Source organism: Podarcis melisellensis, assembly GCF_964234715.1.
Source record: "Podarcis melisellensis genome assembly, chromosome: 5".
Lineage (NCBI taxonomy): Eukaryota > Metazoa > Chordata > Lepidosauria > Squamata > Lacertidae > Podarcis > Podarcis melisellensis.
In genome coordinates, this window is record NC_138537.1 from 88989899 (window position 1) to 89010119 (window position 20221).

The window sequence follows — 20221 nt, forward strand, 5'->3', positions numbered from 1 at the left end:
AGATTCCAGAGATTACGTGTAAATAAGTGTTTCATTTTCTTTCCTGTATTTACTCTCACTCAATTTAGTCTTTGCATAGAGTCTAGGATTTTCATGGAGGTAGAAAGAATTCTTTCTATGCCCTTTCTCCACACTGTTATAAACCTCTTATCATGTCCCTCCTTTTAGTAAAGGTAAAGGGACCCCTGACCACCAGGTCCAGTCATGGCCGACTCTGGGGTTGCGGTGCCCATCTCGCTTTATTGGCCGAGGGAGCCGGCGTACACTTCCGAGTCATGTGGCCAGCATGTCTAAGCCGCTTCTGGCGAACCAGAGCAGCGCATGGAAACGCCGTTTACCTTCCCTCCAGAGTGGTACCTATTTATCTACTTGCACTTTGACGTGCTTTTGAACTGCTAGGTTGGCAGGAGCAGGGACCAAGCAACGGGAGCTCACCCCGTCTTGGGGATTCGAACCGCCGACCTTCCGATCGGCAAGTCCTAGGCTCTGTCCTTTAACCCACAGCGCCACCCGCATCCCTGTCCCTCCTTTTAGTCACCTGCATTTATAAGACCCCAAATGCTCTCAGTTTTTTCTTGGGAAGGCTGACCCTGGTCGTTTTTTCTGGATTTTTGTGCATCCAAGCTCTTACCATTTTTCTAGGTGGGGTGACCAGTACTGTTCCAAATGTCACTGCACCAGGAAGGCATTAGAATCCTGGCAGTGTTATATCCCGTGGCATTTGACATTCAGTATTATATTAATTACTCTATCTTCTCCACAAGGTCCCAGGGGTGGGTTACAACAATGTAAAATACGACATAGAAAATTGTTCAAGCCAATTGCAATCGCAACCAGAGTGGGTCCTAGCTATCTATTGCTGCAGTACACAGATGTAACATTTTTCGCCACCCCAACACTTGTCCCTAGTCATCATCGGTATAGATGTGAAGCTGCAATATCTGTCCCAACATGTATCACTTTACACTTCCTCACATCGAGAAAGAAGAACAGGAGGACAGATGGAGGCAAACTAGGAGCGCAGATGGCTGTTTACTCTGCCAAAAGCATTCTGAATTTAAAATTCCTCTCCAGGGACACCACACCATATATATATTTTTTAAAAAACACAAAATGTAGTGAAAACGAAACTCGGGAATATAATTCTTAAAAGGTACTAAAGGCAGCTATAAAGGGGAATGACCAAATAAATAAATAAATAAATATACCCCGCCCATCTGGCTGGGTTTCCCCAGCCACTCTGGGCAGCTTCCAAAAAAATATTAATACATCAAACATTAAAAGTTTACCTAAACAGGGCTGCCTTCAGATGTCTTCTAAAAGTCTGGTAGTTGTTGTTCTCTTTGACATCTGGTGGGAGGGCGTTCCACAGGAAGGGCGCCACTACCGAGAAGGCCCTCTGCCTGGTTCCCTGTAACTTGGCTTCTTGCAGTGGAGGGAACCACCAGAAGGCCCTCGGCGCTGGACCTCCGTGTCCGGGTAGAACGATGGGGGTGAAGATGCTCCTTCAGATACACTGGACCAAGGGATTTTGATGGCCGCCTTCCTATCTCATGAAATCTCCCATCAAACTATATTGCTCAGGCCAGACCTCTAACAAGACTGCATTTCCTCCCCCCACCGCCCCCCATCTTTTGCCTTGTAAATATCCAAGAATTACCCCAAAGCTTTCCTCAGCCAACAAGCCGCAGTTCCGTAATGCAATACCAAAAGAACACGAGCAATCAGGAAAGGGGCACTAGCATTATAACCAGTAAAAAAATAATACAATATAAGCACGATGTCTGAATGTAGGCTGTGTAATTCTGTTAAACGAACAGAAACCGTTATAAAATTCATGTGAAAGAAATGTTAAATTTTGATATAGGGCAAGATGTGCTGAATCTTACCACCACTGCCTGCGTGTCTTTCCTCCCCCGAAAATCAGTATCTTTAGCTATTTTTCTCATGGTGGCGCCCCAATACCATCAGTAACATCTGGCACAGCTAAATTAACACAATTTCAGGGATCATGAGCAGCAAGAGGATTTCACCTTCCTCCCACCCCACCCATACTGGATTTTTAAATCCCCCACTCCCAGCTTTTTAGGGAATTTGCTGCGGCCAGCTTGCGCCCCTCCTAGAATCATGTCTTCATGGCACCCTTATTGAACCATATACTGAAACCTGCATATATCTACCTTCATGTATCTGCAGAACTTGACGCCCGCTGTCAGTAGTGCCTGTATGCTCTTGTTTCCATTCCTCTATTTCTGAACCTTTGAAACACCCTAAATTGTCAGTGCTCAGCCATGCACTGGCTTTTCCACTTTCCTCCATTCTTTTGCTGTACACGCTTCATTTTATATTATTATTTTTTATAACCTTTTCTTTCTTTCTTTCTTTCTTTCTTTCTTTCTTTCTTTCTTTCTTTCTTTCTTTCTTTCTTTCTTTCTTTCTTTCTTTCTTTCTTTCTTTTGTTCTCTTTCTTCCTTTCTCGTTTTCTTTTTTGTCAAGTCTCCCAGTTCTGAGCTGCTTTTCACACCAACTCCTCCACCTTTGGCCCCCATGCGCCCAGCCCTGTCTCCCGAGTTGCAGGCCGTCACCTCCGAGTGGATTTCCCTGACCTTGGGGGCGCCCCGTGGCCACGCTCCACCCGTCACCCCTCCATTACCACCTCTTCCCGACGCTTCCCTCTGCAACGTCGACTATCTCACCCCTTCGGCGGTGGCCAGCCCCTCGCCTTCTATCAGCCTCCATCCCTCTAACATGTCCAGTTCCTCGACCCCGACTTCTTTCGTCTCCCCGTTGCCTCCCTCCCCTTACGAGCCTCAGTCGCCCGCCCAAAACCTCAGCCTGGCGGCTCGGCAGAGCGAAGAGAAGTTTGCTAGCTCCCCTTCCCCGCAAATGAGCTACTGCGATTCGCCTTGCAGCCCCGACAGCTTCCTCTCAGAGCTCAGCGATGCCACTGAACGCCAAGGCAAGTTGCAGAAGAGCCGAGGGCCGAGTCGGAGAATGGAGAGGGAGGATTGCGTTACGGCCGACAGAAGTTGCGGTGGCATCCCTGAGATCTGTAGGGCGAGGGGCCTGTCAGAGCCGGAGAAGGCTGTTAGCTCACAAAAGAAACCTCTTCACACCATTGAGGAGAGCACGCTGTATCAGGAGCAGGGAGGTAGCCCCATGTGCAATTATAAGCAAGTTGAACAGAGGGAAAATCAAAGCAGGCCCTTCAAGGTATTTCTTCTGCATGAGTGTCCTGAGGTTAACATCGCTGTACGTTTGAGTGTTGCCTGTGTGTGCTACTGACCCGGGTTGCAGCTCACACTAGCTCAGTGTTTCCCAGACTTGCATCTCCAGCTGTTTTGTTTTTTTGGACTACAACTCCCATCATCCCTGTGGTCAGGGATGATGGGAACTGTAGTCCAAACACAGTTGGAGACCTAAATTTGGGAAATACTGTTCTAGCTGGTATATTCCTTCTAGCTTGATGGCAACTAACAGCAAAACTTTGTCCCCTGAGCCAGTCGTGTTGGAAGAGTCACCAGAGTGAAGATCATTTTGGGATGGGTCCCAGGTTGAGAAGTGGTTCTCATATATAGCCTAGTCCAGGGTGTTATGTACTGAAGTTCTCACCCTGGGCCAGCAGGGGGATACTGTAGATAGTTATGCAAATAAGGGATCAAAAGTGATGTTCAGTGATTGGATAGTTTTAGAAAGTTGTTACAGTAACGTTGTACTGGAGCTCTATATAAGCAGGCTGACTGAGCCCTTCAGTTCAGTTCTGTCCTGGCCTGTGAATAAATAAGAGCTGTTTGGAGAATCGCTGTGTCGTCTGATATGTTCACCCACAACTTAACACTGGCGACGAAGGTGGGATGGATGGAGAGCAGAGCACAGCCAGATGCAGCCACCCTCTGAGCAGAGCTGAATCACTGAACTGAAACACCGAGCGAAATCACTGAACGTCACTTTCGATCCCTTATTTGCATAACTATCTACAGTATCCCCCTGCTGGCCCAGGGTGAGAACTTCAGTACATAACACCAAGCTTTCCAAGCTGTGTGTCATGACACGTTAGTGCGTCGGCTGCAGTGTGCAGCTGTGTCGTGCGAACGCTCCTGGAAAGGGGTTAGTTTGACCTTCGGTTTGCTAGTAAAACTGAATTACTGTGTCCTGAAAGGACGCACGTCTAAAAAGGGCGTCGCCAACATGAAAAGTTTGGAAAGCTCTGGCCTAGTCTGTTGGACGGTGGCTCTCAAAGGATGTGTCTTGAGAGCAGCTTTGCTTTCGTGATCCGAGGAATGCTGTAGGCAAAGTAGCTGTAGTCCACGTTCCCGCAAGATGTAAGGACCCTTCTCAGGTATCCCAAATGGAAAACACTCTTTAAGCTATTGTGTCATTTAGCAAAACTGATGCACTCACCCAGACCACTGCTAATGGTAATCCTGAGGGGTGGGGGTAGAGGAGTGCAGTGAAAAAGCTTCTTCTCTGGTCCTCCAGGGAAAGGGATTCTCATTGCCTTCCTCTGCCTCCAGCATATACCGTTTTTTTGCTCTATAAGACTCACTTTTTCCCTCCTAAAAAGTAAGGGGAAATGTGTTTGCGTCTTATGGAGCGAATGCAGGCTGCGCAGCTATCCCAGAAGCCAGAACAGCAAGAGGGATTGCTGCTTTCACTGTGCAGCGATTCCTCTTGCTGTTCTGGCTTCTGAGATTCAGATTTTTTTTTCTTGTTTTCCTCCTCCAAAAACTAGGTGCGTCTTGTGGTCTGGTGCGTCTTATAGAGTGAAAAATACGGTATCTATTGCTTTTCGAGCCACCCAATTTGAGGGTTTGAACCTCAGCAGAACTGGCAAACCTATGGTACAGTGAAAGTACCGTATTTACTCGAGTCGAATGCACCGTCAAATCTAAACTCAGTTTTCAGAACCTTGAAACGAAAAAAGAGAGCATTTGCCAGCGAATGTATATGTGCTGTAGACTCCAGTGCGCACCTTAATTTTCACAACGTAATTTGGCCCCAAAATGGTGAGCATTAGCTTTGAGTAAATACGGTAGGTAGTCGGCTGCAGGGCTGGGTCTTTTGCATAGGAGGTAAAAAAAAAAAGGTTGCTGTGGGGCTATTTTAGTAGGGATGGGGTGTGCAAAACTGGAGAGGAATTCATTAGTTTACGTCCATCTCAGGAATGGAGATGATAGTACTCGCCAACGAGTTGTAGACCTGGACTAGTAACATGCAGGCTGGGAAAACTCTTAGAAGCACCAAAGGTGTTTATTTCAGCTGGATGAAATATACTCGGAGTCATGCTCTTTATTCAGCTCATAGTGGTGAGGAGGAATGAATGTTTCCCCAAAGTATCTGCTTTATGTACGTTATTTACACAATGGGCTGCACGTGATTGGCTAATTCCGGAATTCTCCTGTAGGCCAATCAGGTTGTGGAATCACTTCCATCTGGAGCTGGATTGGGTGGCTCCTGCAGACCAGTCATACTGCTGCATTGTTCTAGGACCAATCAGACTGCTGCATTCTGAATCCTATTGCTCTAGGACCAATCAGACTGCTGCATTCTGAATCCTATTGTTCTAGGACCAATCAGACTGCTGCATTCTGAATCCTATTCAACTCAGTACATAACACCGGATCTCATACATTGGTTTTGGCATAAGGCTGTGTACACACAATACATGAAATTTGCCTCTCTCCTGCCCCCAAGAATCCCTGAAAGTGTAGTTTGCCCCTCACAGCTACAGTTCCCAGACCCCTTATAATCTACAGCTCTCAGCTTTAAAATGTACTTTTAAAATGCATGGTGTGTGCCTAACCCCTTGAGACCTGTGGAGGAACAACCGGAAAGGGATAGAATTTGTAAGTAAATATATTTCCAGGCGCACACTAATTCTTGTCTCAATGTTTTCAGGGGAATCATGTCATTGACCTAACAACATTCATTCAAAGCGCGTTAAGCTTGCGATACTAATATGGGTCCCGGCAACTTTGAAAAGGCATGCCTGTTTTTTTGCATGGACTTGTTGACGATATTTGCACCGAGTTCAGAAGACGTTTTCTTGTTTGTAAGAGCATCATTGCTGCAATGATGTGTCGATGGGTCATTTCCCTTCTTTGCTGACCAACTTTTCCTTCCTTTTAAAAGTCTGTCAACGCAAAACCATTCTCTCCATCTACTCTTCTGTCTCCCTCTGCAATTTCTTCCTTTGCGGTTAGAACACAAGTACCTCCCAGACTCTCACACACAGTCAACGTCCCACAGGTAATCACGGGAGTTGGGGAGCTGGGGGGAATGTCATCGATTGATATTTCATGCTCACTGCTGTTGCTTATCAACATGTGAATTTCAGAGGTCAAGTACATCTCTTATATTTAGTAAATTGCTATGTGTATTAGATTAGGTTGGACTGATAAATACCGTATTTTTTGCTCTATAAGACTCACTTTTTCCCTCCTAAAAAGTAAGGGGAAATGTATGTGCGTCTTATGGAGCGAATGCAGGCTGCGCAGCTATCCCAGAAGCCAGAACAGCGAGAGGGATTGCTGCTTTCACTGCGCAGCGATCCCTCTTGCTGTTCTGGCTTCTGAGATTCAGAATATTTTTTTTCTTGTTTTCCTCCTCCAAAAACTAGGTGCGTCTTGTGGTCTGGTGCGTCTTATAGAGCGAAAAATACGGTACATTACAAAGAGAGACTTTGTCTGTATGGACAACCCTGCGTGGAGGAGCTGCGCCACCATTTATTGCAGTGCCCGTTATATATAGACCCAAGAGACCAATTTATAAAACCCCTGTTTATGAATGGAACACATCTGAATAGGGTGGAAAGGGTGAAATGGCTGCTGAGCGACACTGATGACTTTGTTAATTATAAAGTAGCACTCTATGTGTTGGCAGCTAAGAAGATCAGGAGGAAAGAACTAGAAAAAAATAGCAGTCAACTGCAAAGGGGATTCGGATATTTAATTTGGCACACCTTACCTGAGAATCTTCTGCTATTCTATTTAATGCAACAAATAATTTTAGTAGCCACGACCGTGGTTTTATTGTGTCAGCATCACCCTGGAGCCAGTGTACCAACTGGACTCATGCACTACAGCCCCAACTGGGCTAGGCGAGCTGGGTAGCACTGCCAGAGACCTCCTTTCCCACAGGAACTGGTCACAGTGCTGTGGACTCACAGCTTGGAGCTGAGAGCACCGGATTCACTGTCTCAATAATGCTGTCGTTGCGCAGCAGCGTTGTGCAGAGTCTTGCAGAGTATAAACCACTCGGAGAGCAGCTCTGTAAAATATCCTCCTTTTATTCTATAACTACAGCTATAATACAAACTATATACAGAGCTAAGTATTCTGAGCATACATCAATGCTACTCTGAGTGCGTGCAGCTGCTCTTAGCAGCAATCTTATCTCCAAATACTATCTCTTGCACTCACTCTCCGACACACTGACTCTCTCTCTCACACACAGAGACTCACTCACTTGACTAATTAAGTAGAGAGCAGTACATTGCTCCTCCTCTCTGTAGAGTCAGCAGAGACCTCAGGAGATGATCAGGAGGTTCTTGGGTATGGGAGGGGTGAAATCTCCTCATCTTGTATGTGTGGTGCCTGATTATTTTTATGGTTATTGTTGTCTTTCTTTTTGCTCTCCTTCTGAATGATGCCATGGCCTATGGCTAGTGCTGTAAAAAGTTGAACTGGAACTGGAACAGGTCCCGCCAGTGTCTAGTTATGACACTCCTGGCTGCTGAGAGTAGCTGGCTTAAGGGTTTTTTGTAGTGTGAGTGTGCATTATCGTCTTGGAACATATTCAGTAAGGCCAGTTATGGGGTGTCTTCTAATATCTGCTTTGTTCTTTGGCATATTTCTAGTAGGACTGATGTCCAAAAGTGTTTGATTTTGGGACAATTCCACCATATATGGAGGCAAGTGCCTGTAGAGGGGCAACCTCTCCAGCATTTTTGTGAGGTTTCTGGGTATATCAGCACCAACTTACGTGGTGTTAGGTACCATCTGTAGATAAGTTTCTAAGCGAGTTTCCTTTTGGGGGGGCTGAGATTAAAGGGTGATTTTGACCAGTTTAATCCATTGGGTGGGGTTTATTTCATAACATATGTCATGCCCGGGGACGCGGGTGGCGCTGTGGGTAAAACCTCAGCGCCTAGGACTTGCCGATCTCATGGTCGGCGGTTCGAATCCCCGGGGCTGGGTGAGCTCCCGTTGCTCTGTCCCAGCTCCTGCCCACCTAATAATAATAATAATAATTTATACCCCGCCCATCTGGCTAAGTTTCCCCAGCCACTCTGGGCTGCTCCCAATCAGTGTTAAAAACAGTACAGCATTACATATTAAAAACTTCCCTGAACAGGGCTGCCTTAAGATGTCTTCTGAATGTCAGGTAATTCTTTATCTCTTTGACCTAGCAGTTTGAAAGCACAATTAAGTGCAAGTAGATAAATAGGGACCGCTTTATAGCGGGAAGGTAAACGGCGTTCCATGTGCTGTTCTGGTGCCGGTTCGCCGGAGCAGCTTTGTCACGCTGGCCACGTGACCCGGAAGTGTCTGCGGACAGCACTGGCTCCCGGCCTCTAGAGTGAAATGAGCGCGCAACCCTAGAGTCTGTCAAGACTGGCCCGTACGGGCAGGGGTACCTTTACCTTTATCTTATGTCATGCTCCCATTGTTTTTTGATTGAGATGAGGTTTGTGGGATTCTGGAGCAGTATTTTGTTATTTGTGGATACCATCCCTTTGCCATGTCCCTCTGCTGTCAGGAGTTTTTTAAAGGTGGGATGTTTAAGAAGGCATGGAGCTGGTAGGATGTTAGCCAGGGTATTTGGGTATCCCCGAGTTTGTCTTGTATTTCTTATGTCAGTATGAAAATTTGTGTCCCAGGATTTTTAGGCTCGTCTACCCATGTACTAGGGATGCGGGTGGCGCTGTGGGTTAAACCACAGAGCCTAGGACTTGCCAATCAGAAGGTCAGTGGTTCGAATCCCCGTGACGGGATGAGCTCCCGTTGCTCAGTCCCTGCTCCTGCCAACCTAGCAGTTCGAAAGCACATCATGTGCAAGTAGATAAATACGTACCACTCCAGCGGGAAGGTAAACGGCATTTCCATGCGCTGCTCTGGTTCGCCAGAAGCGGCTTAGTCATGCTGGCCACATGACCCAGAAGCTGTCTGCAAACGCCGGCTCCCTCGGCCTATAGAGCGAGATGAGCGCGCACTTTTCCCCCTCCAAAAATGAAGGGGAAATGTGTGTGCGTCCTATGGGGCGAATGCAGGCTTTCGCTGAAGCCTGGAGAGCGAGAGGGGTCGGTGCGCACCGACCCCCTTGCTCTCCAGGCTTCACGAAGCTATCCGCAAGCCTTTGGAGCCCAGTGGGAGTTTCCGCTGGGCTCTGAAGGCTTGCGGATTTCAGCCTGCAGCCCGAAGCCCGGGGAACGCAGCGCTGCGCACCCTGGGCAGCTATCCGCAAGCCTTCGGAGCCCGGCGGGAACTCCCGCCGCGCTCCAAAGGCTTGCGGATTGCAGCCTGAAACCCGGGGAGCGCAGTGCCAACTCCCACTGTGCTCCCTGGGCTTCAGGCAGCTATCCGCAAACCTTCACAGCGCTCCCCCAGCCCACAAGCTCCGGGAGCGGCGGCAAGGCTGCACAACCTTGCCTCCGCTCCCAGACCTGTTCTGGGGTCGGGGGAAGCTCAGGCTTCCCCCACCCCACCCCCGCGGCTAAAAACAAAGCCGCGAGCAGCCTCTCCCAGCTGGAGAGGTTGTGCGTGGCTAAAGAGGAAGCCAAGACAGCCAGCGGGATGGAATTTTTTTTCTTTATTTCCCCTCCCCCCCCCTAAAAACTAGGTGTGCCCTATGGTCCGGTGCGCCCTATGGAGCGAAAAATACAGTATATAAAAGGGAGGGAGGGAGAGATACAGAAACGGGAAATGAGTCGAGACTAGCAGCAAAGTGTAAACTTGGAAGCCTTCCTATCTGCATCACCTGTGCCTGCTTCTCATATCTCCAGAAAGGACTCCAATTTGTTCTTTCCCCCCCCCCCAAGAGGGGCAGCTGTGGTCGTAGCAGCTTAAAGGCAAATAAATATATATTCTGGCCTGAGCTTTTGTGGCTGGAGTACAATCTTAAATTGGCAGGCGTACATACCACTTTGTAAAACCGTGTTGACGTGGGTTTGCCACCCCCCACCCCGCTTTACAATCAAGCAGTTTATAAATTTTGTGAAATAAAATAATAAATGCACACGTTTTGGGGGAGGGATGAAGAGGTCCGCAGGTACAGAAATGCCTAAAGCATAAGAATAATATAATCTAATAATAAATAAGTAACATAATCCTTAAATAATAATAAACCACAAACCCTGACAATTACATTAAAGCAACATAAACACCCTAGCTCACAAACTGGTGAGCTAATTAATTTAAAAAATAGCATAATCTTGATTAATCTAGGTGACCTAATTGCATTTCCTGGTCAGTTATATTTCAGCCAGTTCGCACAGTTGTTTCCTTTGTGGGCCCATTTGCTTTCAAACTTGGGTGCGTCGCAGTTTCATAAAACAGTGGTACCTTGGAAGTCGAATGGAATCCGTTCCGCAAGTCCATTCGACTTCCGAAAATGTTCGAAAACCAAGGCTTGGCTTCCGATTGTCTGCAGGAAGCTCCAGAACACTCATTTCCGGGTTTGTGGCGTTCAGGACCCAAACCGTTCATCGTGCAAGTCGTTCCGAGATCCAAGGTACGGCTGTAGTTTATTCATTTACCAAAAATCCCCTTAATAGGAAACATGGGTGATCAAATGCCTACCTGTTTGGAAGCAAAATGGTCCCACATGAAAATTAAAGAACATACCTAAGGACCTCCATAGGTGTGTAAATATAAATGAGTAAATTAAAAGAAAAAGTTAACATGCCCCCCCCCCCCGTGAGAACGTCTGGAGTTACAGAATGTTGAGGGAAAAAGAATAAAAAAATTCTAGGTTAATTCATCTCATTCTCTGGCAAATCCTATCATCAGGGGCTCCAAAGCTCATCTTCTTGCTAAAAGCAGTGCTCGTAGGTATTCTGCATGTTTCTGTTTCCTCCCCTGGTAATTCCCCTAGAGGTTGTGCTCTTTTGTGTCCTCCCAGAGGAACTGTGCCATAATATTTTTTTGAACATCGGTCTTTGTTTTGCTAACCCATCATTTCATCTTCTAGCTCTTCTTCTAATCCTTCTTGCCAGAGTCACAATGTGCTCTACGGCACAGCTGTTTAATAATATCCAGCGGCGACTGTCATTTATGTCAAATTTCCCTTGTTTATTTTTGTTTTGCTTTCTTCCTATGATTTGAATTTGACTTGCTAGTGCATTTGCTAAAATGTCTCCCTTACCATGTGCTTTGGTGATCACACAGCCTTCTCATCATTCATTGAGGCCAGGACCAGATCTCACAGAATCTGAAAAGAGCTATGTGGTAAGATCGCCTGAGATTCATATCTGCAGCTCCATTTTAGCATTGTTCATACAAGCGCCATTCTCTCTTATTTCCATTTCATACTTCTGGAGGTGTAAGCAAAACAATACCGTACACAAGAGGTACCAGCAGACTCGCAGTAATCCTGAGGTTTGCAGGTGCTTTTTAAAAAAAAAAATCTCTAGAAAGGAACCCTAAGGGGAGCAAACACCCCCTAACCATTTTCATAGGAACTCCGTGGCATGAAATGTTGTCTGACTGAGGTTGGGTGGGGTTGCGAGAACCACCTGGGAGAGGGAATGGAATGGCTGAAAAGGAGGAAGAGATACATAGATGTTGACATGAGGTTGAATAAACCATCCCATTTTCTGGACAGGTCATTTCCTAATTCACCCTGAGAAGTTATTTTAAATGTTTCTGGAGGTAGAAGTCCAAAGATTGTTATATAGTAGGGATTGAGAAGAACTGTGTCCTCATTCAAAACAAACACAAAAAAGGAAGGAGGAAATCAGAAAACCCTCCAAGTGTCCCTATTTTCCAGGGACAGTTCCAGATTTTCAGAAGCTGTCCCGGTTTCTGATTTCATCCTGAAATGTCCATTTCCCCCCTTAGGACGTCCCTATTTTCACTGGAGAAATGTTGGAGGGTATGGAATAGGATGTCCCTATTTGCATCAGAGAAACATCGGGGGGGGGGGACGTACTCTTATTTAAATTGGAGAAATGTTGGAGGGCACGGAAGAAGCCCCAGGCCAGTGAGCATAGTCACTTGACCCAAAATGAGGCCTGACTTGTGGAAGGAGAGAGCAAAAACCAGAGTGACCGTATCCCTGAACCAGAAGTATCTCAGCCTGCAACATTTTGGTGCAGTGCTGCACTCATAAAGCATCCGTTACCTGCTTCTTGACATCGTAGTCTAGACGTGCCAGTATTTGGGGGGGGAAAGGAGCCCCAAATGCCAGAGCTGGGCAGAGCAGGTTTGGTTATGTCAACAGTGCACAATGATATATATATATATATTTTACTCTCAACCCTAATTCTTTTGCCACCACTGTCCCAAATACACAAGATGGAGGCTCTGGTGCAGAGCAAGCTGAACCAGCTGCCATCGCAAACACCTGGCTTCTATGTGGAGTTTTGGTGCGCAGTTAGGCCATTGGAACAGCAGCTGAAATTTTCTGAAACAAAGGCTACTGTAGACAAAGGAAACGCAGGCATTAAATATCTGTAGCATTGGGGGGAGAACTTCGGTTGCATGCAAGTGATGTGTTTTGAAATGACGCACTCAAAGCTGGAAGATGTGAATTTGACGTCCTTGCTAATTCCAGTATCTTTTGCTGCTACTGCTTTTTTACAAAAACGTCAATCTATATATCTAAAACTAAATAGCAAACTCTTCTGTATCTTGCCTCTGTTTTTCCATGCTTTCAACCTGGATTCCTCTACACTTCACTGGCTGGATCTACCACTGTCTTGTCTTACTGGATTGCTACAACTGGATTTCCCCATCTCGTACTGACTATCCCTCCCTCCTCCCCACTTTCCCCTGTTCACTGTCCTCTGACGTGTTTCCCCCCCCCCCCCCCCGTGGATGTCAACCCTGCACTGTCTCTACCGCCCAGGAAACCGTTTGCAATGAGATCTTAAACATTGCGGAAAAGTCCGTTCATTACTGCAGCACAATTTCTCAGCCTCTTGTCTCTTGCCACAAGGGGCCCCATAGTGACAATAAATCATCTTTCATCATTTCTCAGCAACTGCAAGTCCTGCCGCTGGGAACAAGCCTCGACAGGAACCACGCGCCACAAGATCTGTAAGTTGGTCCGAAAGGGAACGCATTCGCCACCTCATTTCAGCAGCTGTCGTACATTTGATGGGTGGAATGCAGGAGACAGCACAATTTTTAGCTTGATGGCTTTTCTTATTTAACACAAGGGACTCACCAGTATTTTGGTTTTGTGGTCTTGGCTGAGATCACAAGAGGAAATTGTGCCCTATTGATCCTACCAGACTCGTCTTCATTTTTTAAAATATCATGGATCAGAGGTCTGGAGATGGATGTGTGGTACCTTGGTGTGGACTTTTGGAACTTCCTGCTAGTTGGAAGACTTCAGAAGGGCGGTGGCAGCTCATAATCTCCCCGGTGAGGTCCTGCAGACACTTTTGCCATCAAGAGTGCCACAGGGCCACTGGATGAAGTTTCTACGTGCCACTCCTTACCACCTGATCTGGTCCCGTGGTTTCAACATTTACCGTACTTTTTGCTCTATAAGACTTTTTCCCTCCTAAAAAGTAAGGGGAAATGTGTGTGCGTCTTATGGCGCGAATGCAGGCTGCGCAGCTATCCCAGAAGCCAGAACAGCAAGAGGGATTGCTGCTTTCACTGCGCAGCGATCCCTCTTGCTGTTCTGGCTTCTGAGATTCAGAATATTTTTTTTCTTGTTTTCCTCCTCCAAAAACTAGGTGCGTCTTGTGGTCTGGTGCGTCTTATAGAGCGAAAAATACGGTATTTAGGGGCTGGCTGTGTTGCAGAATAGGGTGCGAGGGAGCTGATGGGAACTGAATACGGTCAGAATATTGTTGGATAAAGTTGAAAGAGGGCAGAGGAAATTTAGACTCCTATCCCAGCAGATTTCCTGTTTATGGAATGCTCTCCCCAGGGAAACATGGTACCTTCATTATACACCTTTAGGCACCAGGCAAAAATGTTCCTCTTTAACCAGGCCTTAAAGACATGCAATGCTCTTTTAAATGTGTTGGGGAGGGGGGATTATTGGGTTGGTTTTATTATGCATTTTGTGTTTTTATATTGTGATTTTTATCTTGTAACTGCCCTGAGACCTGTGGGTATAGGGTGGTATGCAAATTTGAATCATCATCATTGGATCTGTATTTGAAGAAAGTTAGTTACAAGAGGGATATTGTTAGTAGTGGCTGGCAATCTCTTCCCTTAATTCTACCCCCCTCCACTGTTTCTGTGCGTTTTCAGGCTTAGCTACCAAGCATTGTACAGCTATGTCCCGCAGAATGAAGATGAGTTGGAGTTAAGAGATGGCGATATCATAGATGTCATGGAGAAGTGTGATGACGGCTGGTTTGTTGGTGAGCATGACATCTGTCATTTCAACTCGTTTTTAAAACATTAACGGGAACATTAATTAATATCCATTTGATTCACAGACCTATTTACACAAAATCTACAGTTAGCCAGAGCAGCATACATGCTATAATTCTGATAATTTGCTTGACTAGGAGTGATTGCATATATTCTGCTGTGAGTTTGCTATGCATTTTAGCAGTAACAGCAGCAGCTACAAATCTTAATGTTTTTCCCTGTGACCCCCCCCCCACCAATAGAAAATTGTCTTGACAACCCAAAAACTTTCCTGGGCAAGATTCAAGCAGCAGGTCTATCAAGCTACTGTAGAAATAGCACCGCGATGGGAAAGATCCATGAATCAGTTTCTACTTCCTCAGACCCCAACACACACTGATGTTCTGCAGCAAGAAATTCTGCCATATGACCCACCAGTTAAACAACTGTACAGCATTAAATCTCATTAAGCGGAAAAGCTTATCTGAACCCCCACATTTAGTAAATATGATCCTTTCCCTTCCTTCCCAGCATGTATAGATGGAGAACAACATTTCCTGGTTATGTTTAGATATAAACTTATTTTCCTCAAGCATGTTTTAACTGTAGAATGCCTCAAAATAGCCATTAATTCCTTAGAAAGGCTCAACAGTAACCAATTTTGATTGCTAGGTGTTCAAGAAAGAACACACATGCTGTTAGTGCATTCTGATTTGTAACAGGCTTTGTGGATGTAGACAAAGTAAATATAGCTAGTAGTTTGGAGAGGATATTCACTCTGAAATTTCAGCCATTGGGAAACCGACCTCCAAACATAGAACACCATTGGCCATGCATTTTGGTACCGCAAATAGATTTCTCCAACACCTTACCTTAGAATCTTTCCAAAACACTAAATTTACTGTTGACCCCCATTGGAATTCCGGATAATTACGGCACACATAGACTGCTCTAAAACCTTCAACTGCTGCAAGAGGCTGTTTAATTGATCCAACTATTGTCTAATAAAGGCAATTATTATTCACATGCTCACCCGAAAACAATTTATAACCTGAAATCCTTTGGGAGAAGACCGTTATTTTACTTTTACTGTAATTATGGATAAGCCAATCACTCATGCAATAGGTCGTAAAGACCTGTTTCATACCAATAGATTAAAAAAAAAAAACCTGTTTCAGACTATTTTAGTCTTTTCAGCTCAAGCCCAAGCCCCTGAATCTGGTGCTGTGCATTCACAAGCCAAATGCCCTCCGCTTGGCTCCAGTTTCCAACTCTTCCTTCCCTGCCCTTCCGCCCTGTTCTTCAAACATTGCCAGACTGACACCCACTCACTGACTCTGTGGCGTGAGACCAATACTTTTCTTTTGAAACGGGGCCTCCCTCCAGCTAATCATTTCCAATTGGAGCCATCAGCGTGCACGACGCTTTCGAGCGATTTTTAAAAGCGCATCTTGCCCAAGGAATCTTACAAACAGAATTTAGATGCGGCAAAAGACAAAAGGGTGGGGAAGCAAAGGGACAAAAGATGTAGAGTTATCGGTACATGGTCTTTTATTTCAGCTAGGATTAAGCCAGGCTCCGCTGAAAAGATTTATTTTGAGGTGAAACTTGAAGAGGGAGCTCTTCTGGTATGGACTTCCAAGGAGAAGGGGCATCAGATCAGATCTCTGTCCCATGTGTTTCAGCATTCTTGGAAGACACAGGAACAGGCCATTGGTCCACGTAGCTCAGTGTTGTCTACAGACTGGCAGTAGCTCTCCATGATTTTAGGGTTTCAGCCTTACCTGGAGATAGGTAAAGGTAAAGGGACCCCTGACCATTCGGTCCAGTTGTAGACAACTCTGGGGTCGCGGCGCTCATCTCGCTTTATTGGCCGAGGGAGCTGGCGTACAGCTTCCGGGTCATGTGGCCAGCATGACTAAACCACTTCTGGCAAACCAGAGCAGTGCACGGAAACACCCTTTACCTTCCCGCCAGAGTGGTACCTATTTATCTACTTGCACTTTGACGCGCTTTCGAACTGCTAGGTGGGCAGGAGCAGGGAGCGAGCAACGGGAGCTCACCTTGTCATGGGGATTCGAACCGCCGACCTTCTGATCGGCAAGCCCTAGACTCTGTGGTTTAACCCCATGCACTAACCAAATAAGTGGAGGATCCTTTCACGGGATCAAATTGCGTGTTATCCTGCTACACAGCGATAGCAAAACAAAGATGGAAAAGCCATCACCACCAGCCTGCTTTTTGGGCCGCCACACCCACATTTGTCCTTGTTTTATTTCTCAACAGGCACATCCCGGAGAACACAACAGTTTGGTACTTTCCCAGGCAACTATGTGAAACTTGTATCTTCATAAAAGCCATTGCTAGCCCGTTGGTGATTTCACCAGGAGAGAGACAGACAGACAAAGAGAAGGACCTGGGTTTGAAACTGTAAGAAAAAAATGTTCAGAAAAGACTTATTTCATGAATGTAGCCGACAAGCGAGGAGACGCGGATGTGAATGTGGTAAAGTGTTGGACTGCCTCGAAGCTCTTGCCTCCTTTAAAGGTTGACCAGAGCAAAGTACCGAGCCGCTTACAATGCTGCCTTTGTGTCTGCTTTTATCCTTCAGGGGTGGCAAGATAAGACTTCGCTTTTGTTCAGTATTGAGTATTGCTCTCCGTGGTGTGAAACTGGGGGAAAGCAATGAGATGGGAGTGTGAAATAATGTGAGCAGGGTGGGGAGGGGAAGAGAACACGAGAACAGTGAATGCATTTTGGTTGCAGAATCTGTGACTGCAGTCCGGCTGGCAGAAGGTGATGTTGGTGTCTCATCCTGCTAAAAACCTCATGCAGCTCTTGTTCCCTTCCTCTGGAATGTGCACCTTAACACATATGAAGGGGAAAGGAATTTACGGAGACCCATTTTATATAGAAGGGCACATTGCCAAGATCATCCTCCCATTATCTTTTAATTCACTACACCAGATTTAAGCAGGCTTTTCTGTGTTTCCTATTCCTCCCTTTTATTGAGGTTGCAATCTTCTATTTTGTTTTACTGGTCAGTTGGCTGTCAGAAACCTACTTTTACTGCACCTAAGTAAGGCAGCGGGTCTTGACACTGTGCCTTGAGGCAGACAAAAAGAACTGAGCCTGGATCTTTGATCGGTCATTAAGATTTGGCGTTACCGGCCGATAAAATGTTGCATTCTATTCTGCTTGACATTATCCAGCCACATTCTAGGCATTTTGACCCAGCTTTTCCACACATATCCTGAAAGTTCTGCCCACTGCATGTTCTGGGCCAGATCGACTCAGAATGTCATCTGCACAAGCTTCCTAAAGCTACATTTCTGCCAGAGGCGCTTGTGCTGAAGCCATTTCCAGTGGTTTGTGCCTTTGTGAGAATTTAGTGCATTCTTTTTGGAGGAACACTGCGTTAAAAAAAAACCCCACACCAACCGTGTGCATTTTAAAGCATAACTGTTGCCACTAATGCTTCCTCGTCCTCCTAACTGGAATAGCTCCTGCCGGAGGATTTATTTGGAAGTCAGATGCGGTGATTTCAGGTCACCTAATTTCCTAAGTGGACTCCTACCAGCCCAAATGGCAGACCAGGCGATTGGTAGGGTAAGAAAAAGTGATCCATTCATTCACAACTCTCTACCTTTTCTCTTTTTGCAGTTGCTTCTTACATGTCTGGCTTAGCACCAAATAATAGAGCAAGCAGTCAGACTCTATCAAGGCATCTTTCTCAGTTGTGGATATATTCTGGCAAAATATTCCTGAATGTGCCTTTTTAGAATTGGTGGCAAATGTGATTTTTCTGCCTGTCTTTTCGAAAAGAAACACAGAAAAGTACAGCAACCTGCACGTCTGGATTTCCAAAGCCACTTTGTTTTGGATCTCCTTGAATTATACACTTCTCTGACTGCAATCCTTTGCACACTTACCAGGGAGTAGGCCCCATTGTGTTCAATGGAATTTAATTCTGAGTAAGCATGCATAGAATTCCAGTGCCAATTTCCCAAATTTTGCACTTCCGTGCAAAACGAACCTGTTGTTTTTTTCATAGTCATTTTGTTTAAAAAGAAAAGGGGGTCATCATGGACAAGTACAACTAGCAAAGATTTAGATTGCGATTTTGTCATAAGCTGTATTTATTAAATATAAAAAAATCCTATTTTTCTGCTGATGCTTTTATACAGTTTATTCATAGTAACAGCAACTAACTCACGGTCAGCATGTTTGCAGTTCGTTGTATTAATAGCCATGCTCCAAAATAGCAGGATTTATCTTTTGCTGACTCTTCCCCCCCCCCCCCCACAAGATCAGCCAAAAAAAAAGTCAATTGAAGTGCTTTAATATTATGACTGTATATATGTATATTTGCCTTTGTATAGACTTACAAATAACTTATATTGAAGAAAATTAAATTCATTGAAAGCTTTTTAAAAAGGGCAGTAAAGAAGACGACTTTTCCATTTTTATTTATATTAAGTAATTGTTCCATGTACGATCACATTAAATACGAGGGGTTAGCAAAATTATAGCTCAGTTACAACTAAGCCACAAAATGCTGCTTCCATCCATTTGGAGAGCTAACATTTTCATAATGAAGGATTGTTACCGCTTGAGTCCCATTGAAATGATTTACAGTCTCCTGCAGCTCTTGCACAGGAAGAGGGTCCGAGAGAACGGCTTCCCTAACGTATTTTAATGGGTTTCTAATGCTTTTTTATCTGCAGCAGCATTTAGACGTGGCATTAAAATTGAAAAAGGATTGGATAGGTGCAAATCATGAGCTTAACCATATTGGCCGTATGTAACCATCTCGATGCCATTTTTAGTTTGAATAATACACATGCGTGTTCCGTGCTCACCCATTTACCCGTCAAGAAGTCACCTTTTTTGCGTTTTGTTTCCTCATTGCAGTGGATTATTATTTGACAATAAATGGAAAGATTGAATTAAAAGTGTGTTCTTTTACAGAAGTGATTTAGTAAACATCAGCCTCTGGTTGGTGGTGCCTGTATTCGCATGAATGTAAGAAAATCCCTTGCTGATTCAGGATCCTGGGGCCCTCTAAGGCCGGGGGGATGTCTGGGGGAAAGCTCACACCCAGACCAGAGCATCTCCTCCATTGTGATTCTCTGCAACTAGTAGCCACTGATCACCTTATTTTCCAAGATCCTCTTTTAAAGCCGTCTCTTTAAATTTGCGGGAACATTTGGAATGAGAAATTGCCAAGGCAGTACAAATGAAGAATATGCAAAGGTGGCCGATCCTGGCCTGAGCTCCCCCAGTCCTGCACAAATACCATATTGGCCCGAATATATAAGCCACACTTTTCCCCCAAATTCCGACCGTGAAAAGGTGAAAAGTTAAGGTGCGGCTTAAATTTGTGACCTTACAAAAATTGGGTTTTATGATATTGCTGTAGGGTTTTCTTCCACGTTTGCCATTTGCAGGTGTGAATGCCTGCAGAATTTTAAGGGAGTGGCTTATATTCGGGTATTGTCTTTTCCCCCCTTGAATTTTAAAGGTGCGGCTTATATACGGGCCAATACGGTACTCCTGCATATGGGTTTATCATGATGGAATAGAGGACCGAATGCACACTTCCCCTCACATTTTGGGGGGGTGGGGGGTGTACAATGATTACCCTTCAGGAGTGCCTGGAGTTCCGCGAGGCTTGCAAA

General features: G+C 45.4%; 1 protein-coding gene across 32 annotated transcripts in view; it reads left to right on the forward strand.

Moving 5' to 3' along the window:
* SORBS1 (sorbin and SH3 domain containing 1) overlaps positions 1–19495 on the forward strand; it is a 184868-nt gene extending 165373 nt beyond the window's left edge. For 25 of the 32 annotated variants that reach the window (XM_081911683.1, XM_081911663.1, XM_081911684.1 and 22 more), the window contains 6 exons: positions 2497–3213; positions 6133–6249; positions 11388–11447; positions 13069–13259; positions 14436–14548; positions 16827–19495. In XM_081911683.1, coding sequence (XP_081767809.1) covers positions 2497–3213; positions 6133–6249; positions 11388–11447; positions 13069–13259; positions 14436–14548; positions 16827–16894 — 1266 coding nt within the window. In that variant the 3' untranslated portion in view covers positions 16895–19495. The remainder of the gene's footprint in view (positions 1–2496; positions 3214–6132; positions 6250–11387; positions 11448–13068; positions 13260–14435; positions 14549–16826) is intronic. The other 7 variants (XM_081911658.1, XM_081911670.1, XM_081911679.1 and 4 more) reach the window with 7 other exon arrangements.
* The last annotated feature ends 726 nt before the right edge of the window (positions 19496–20221 follow it).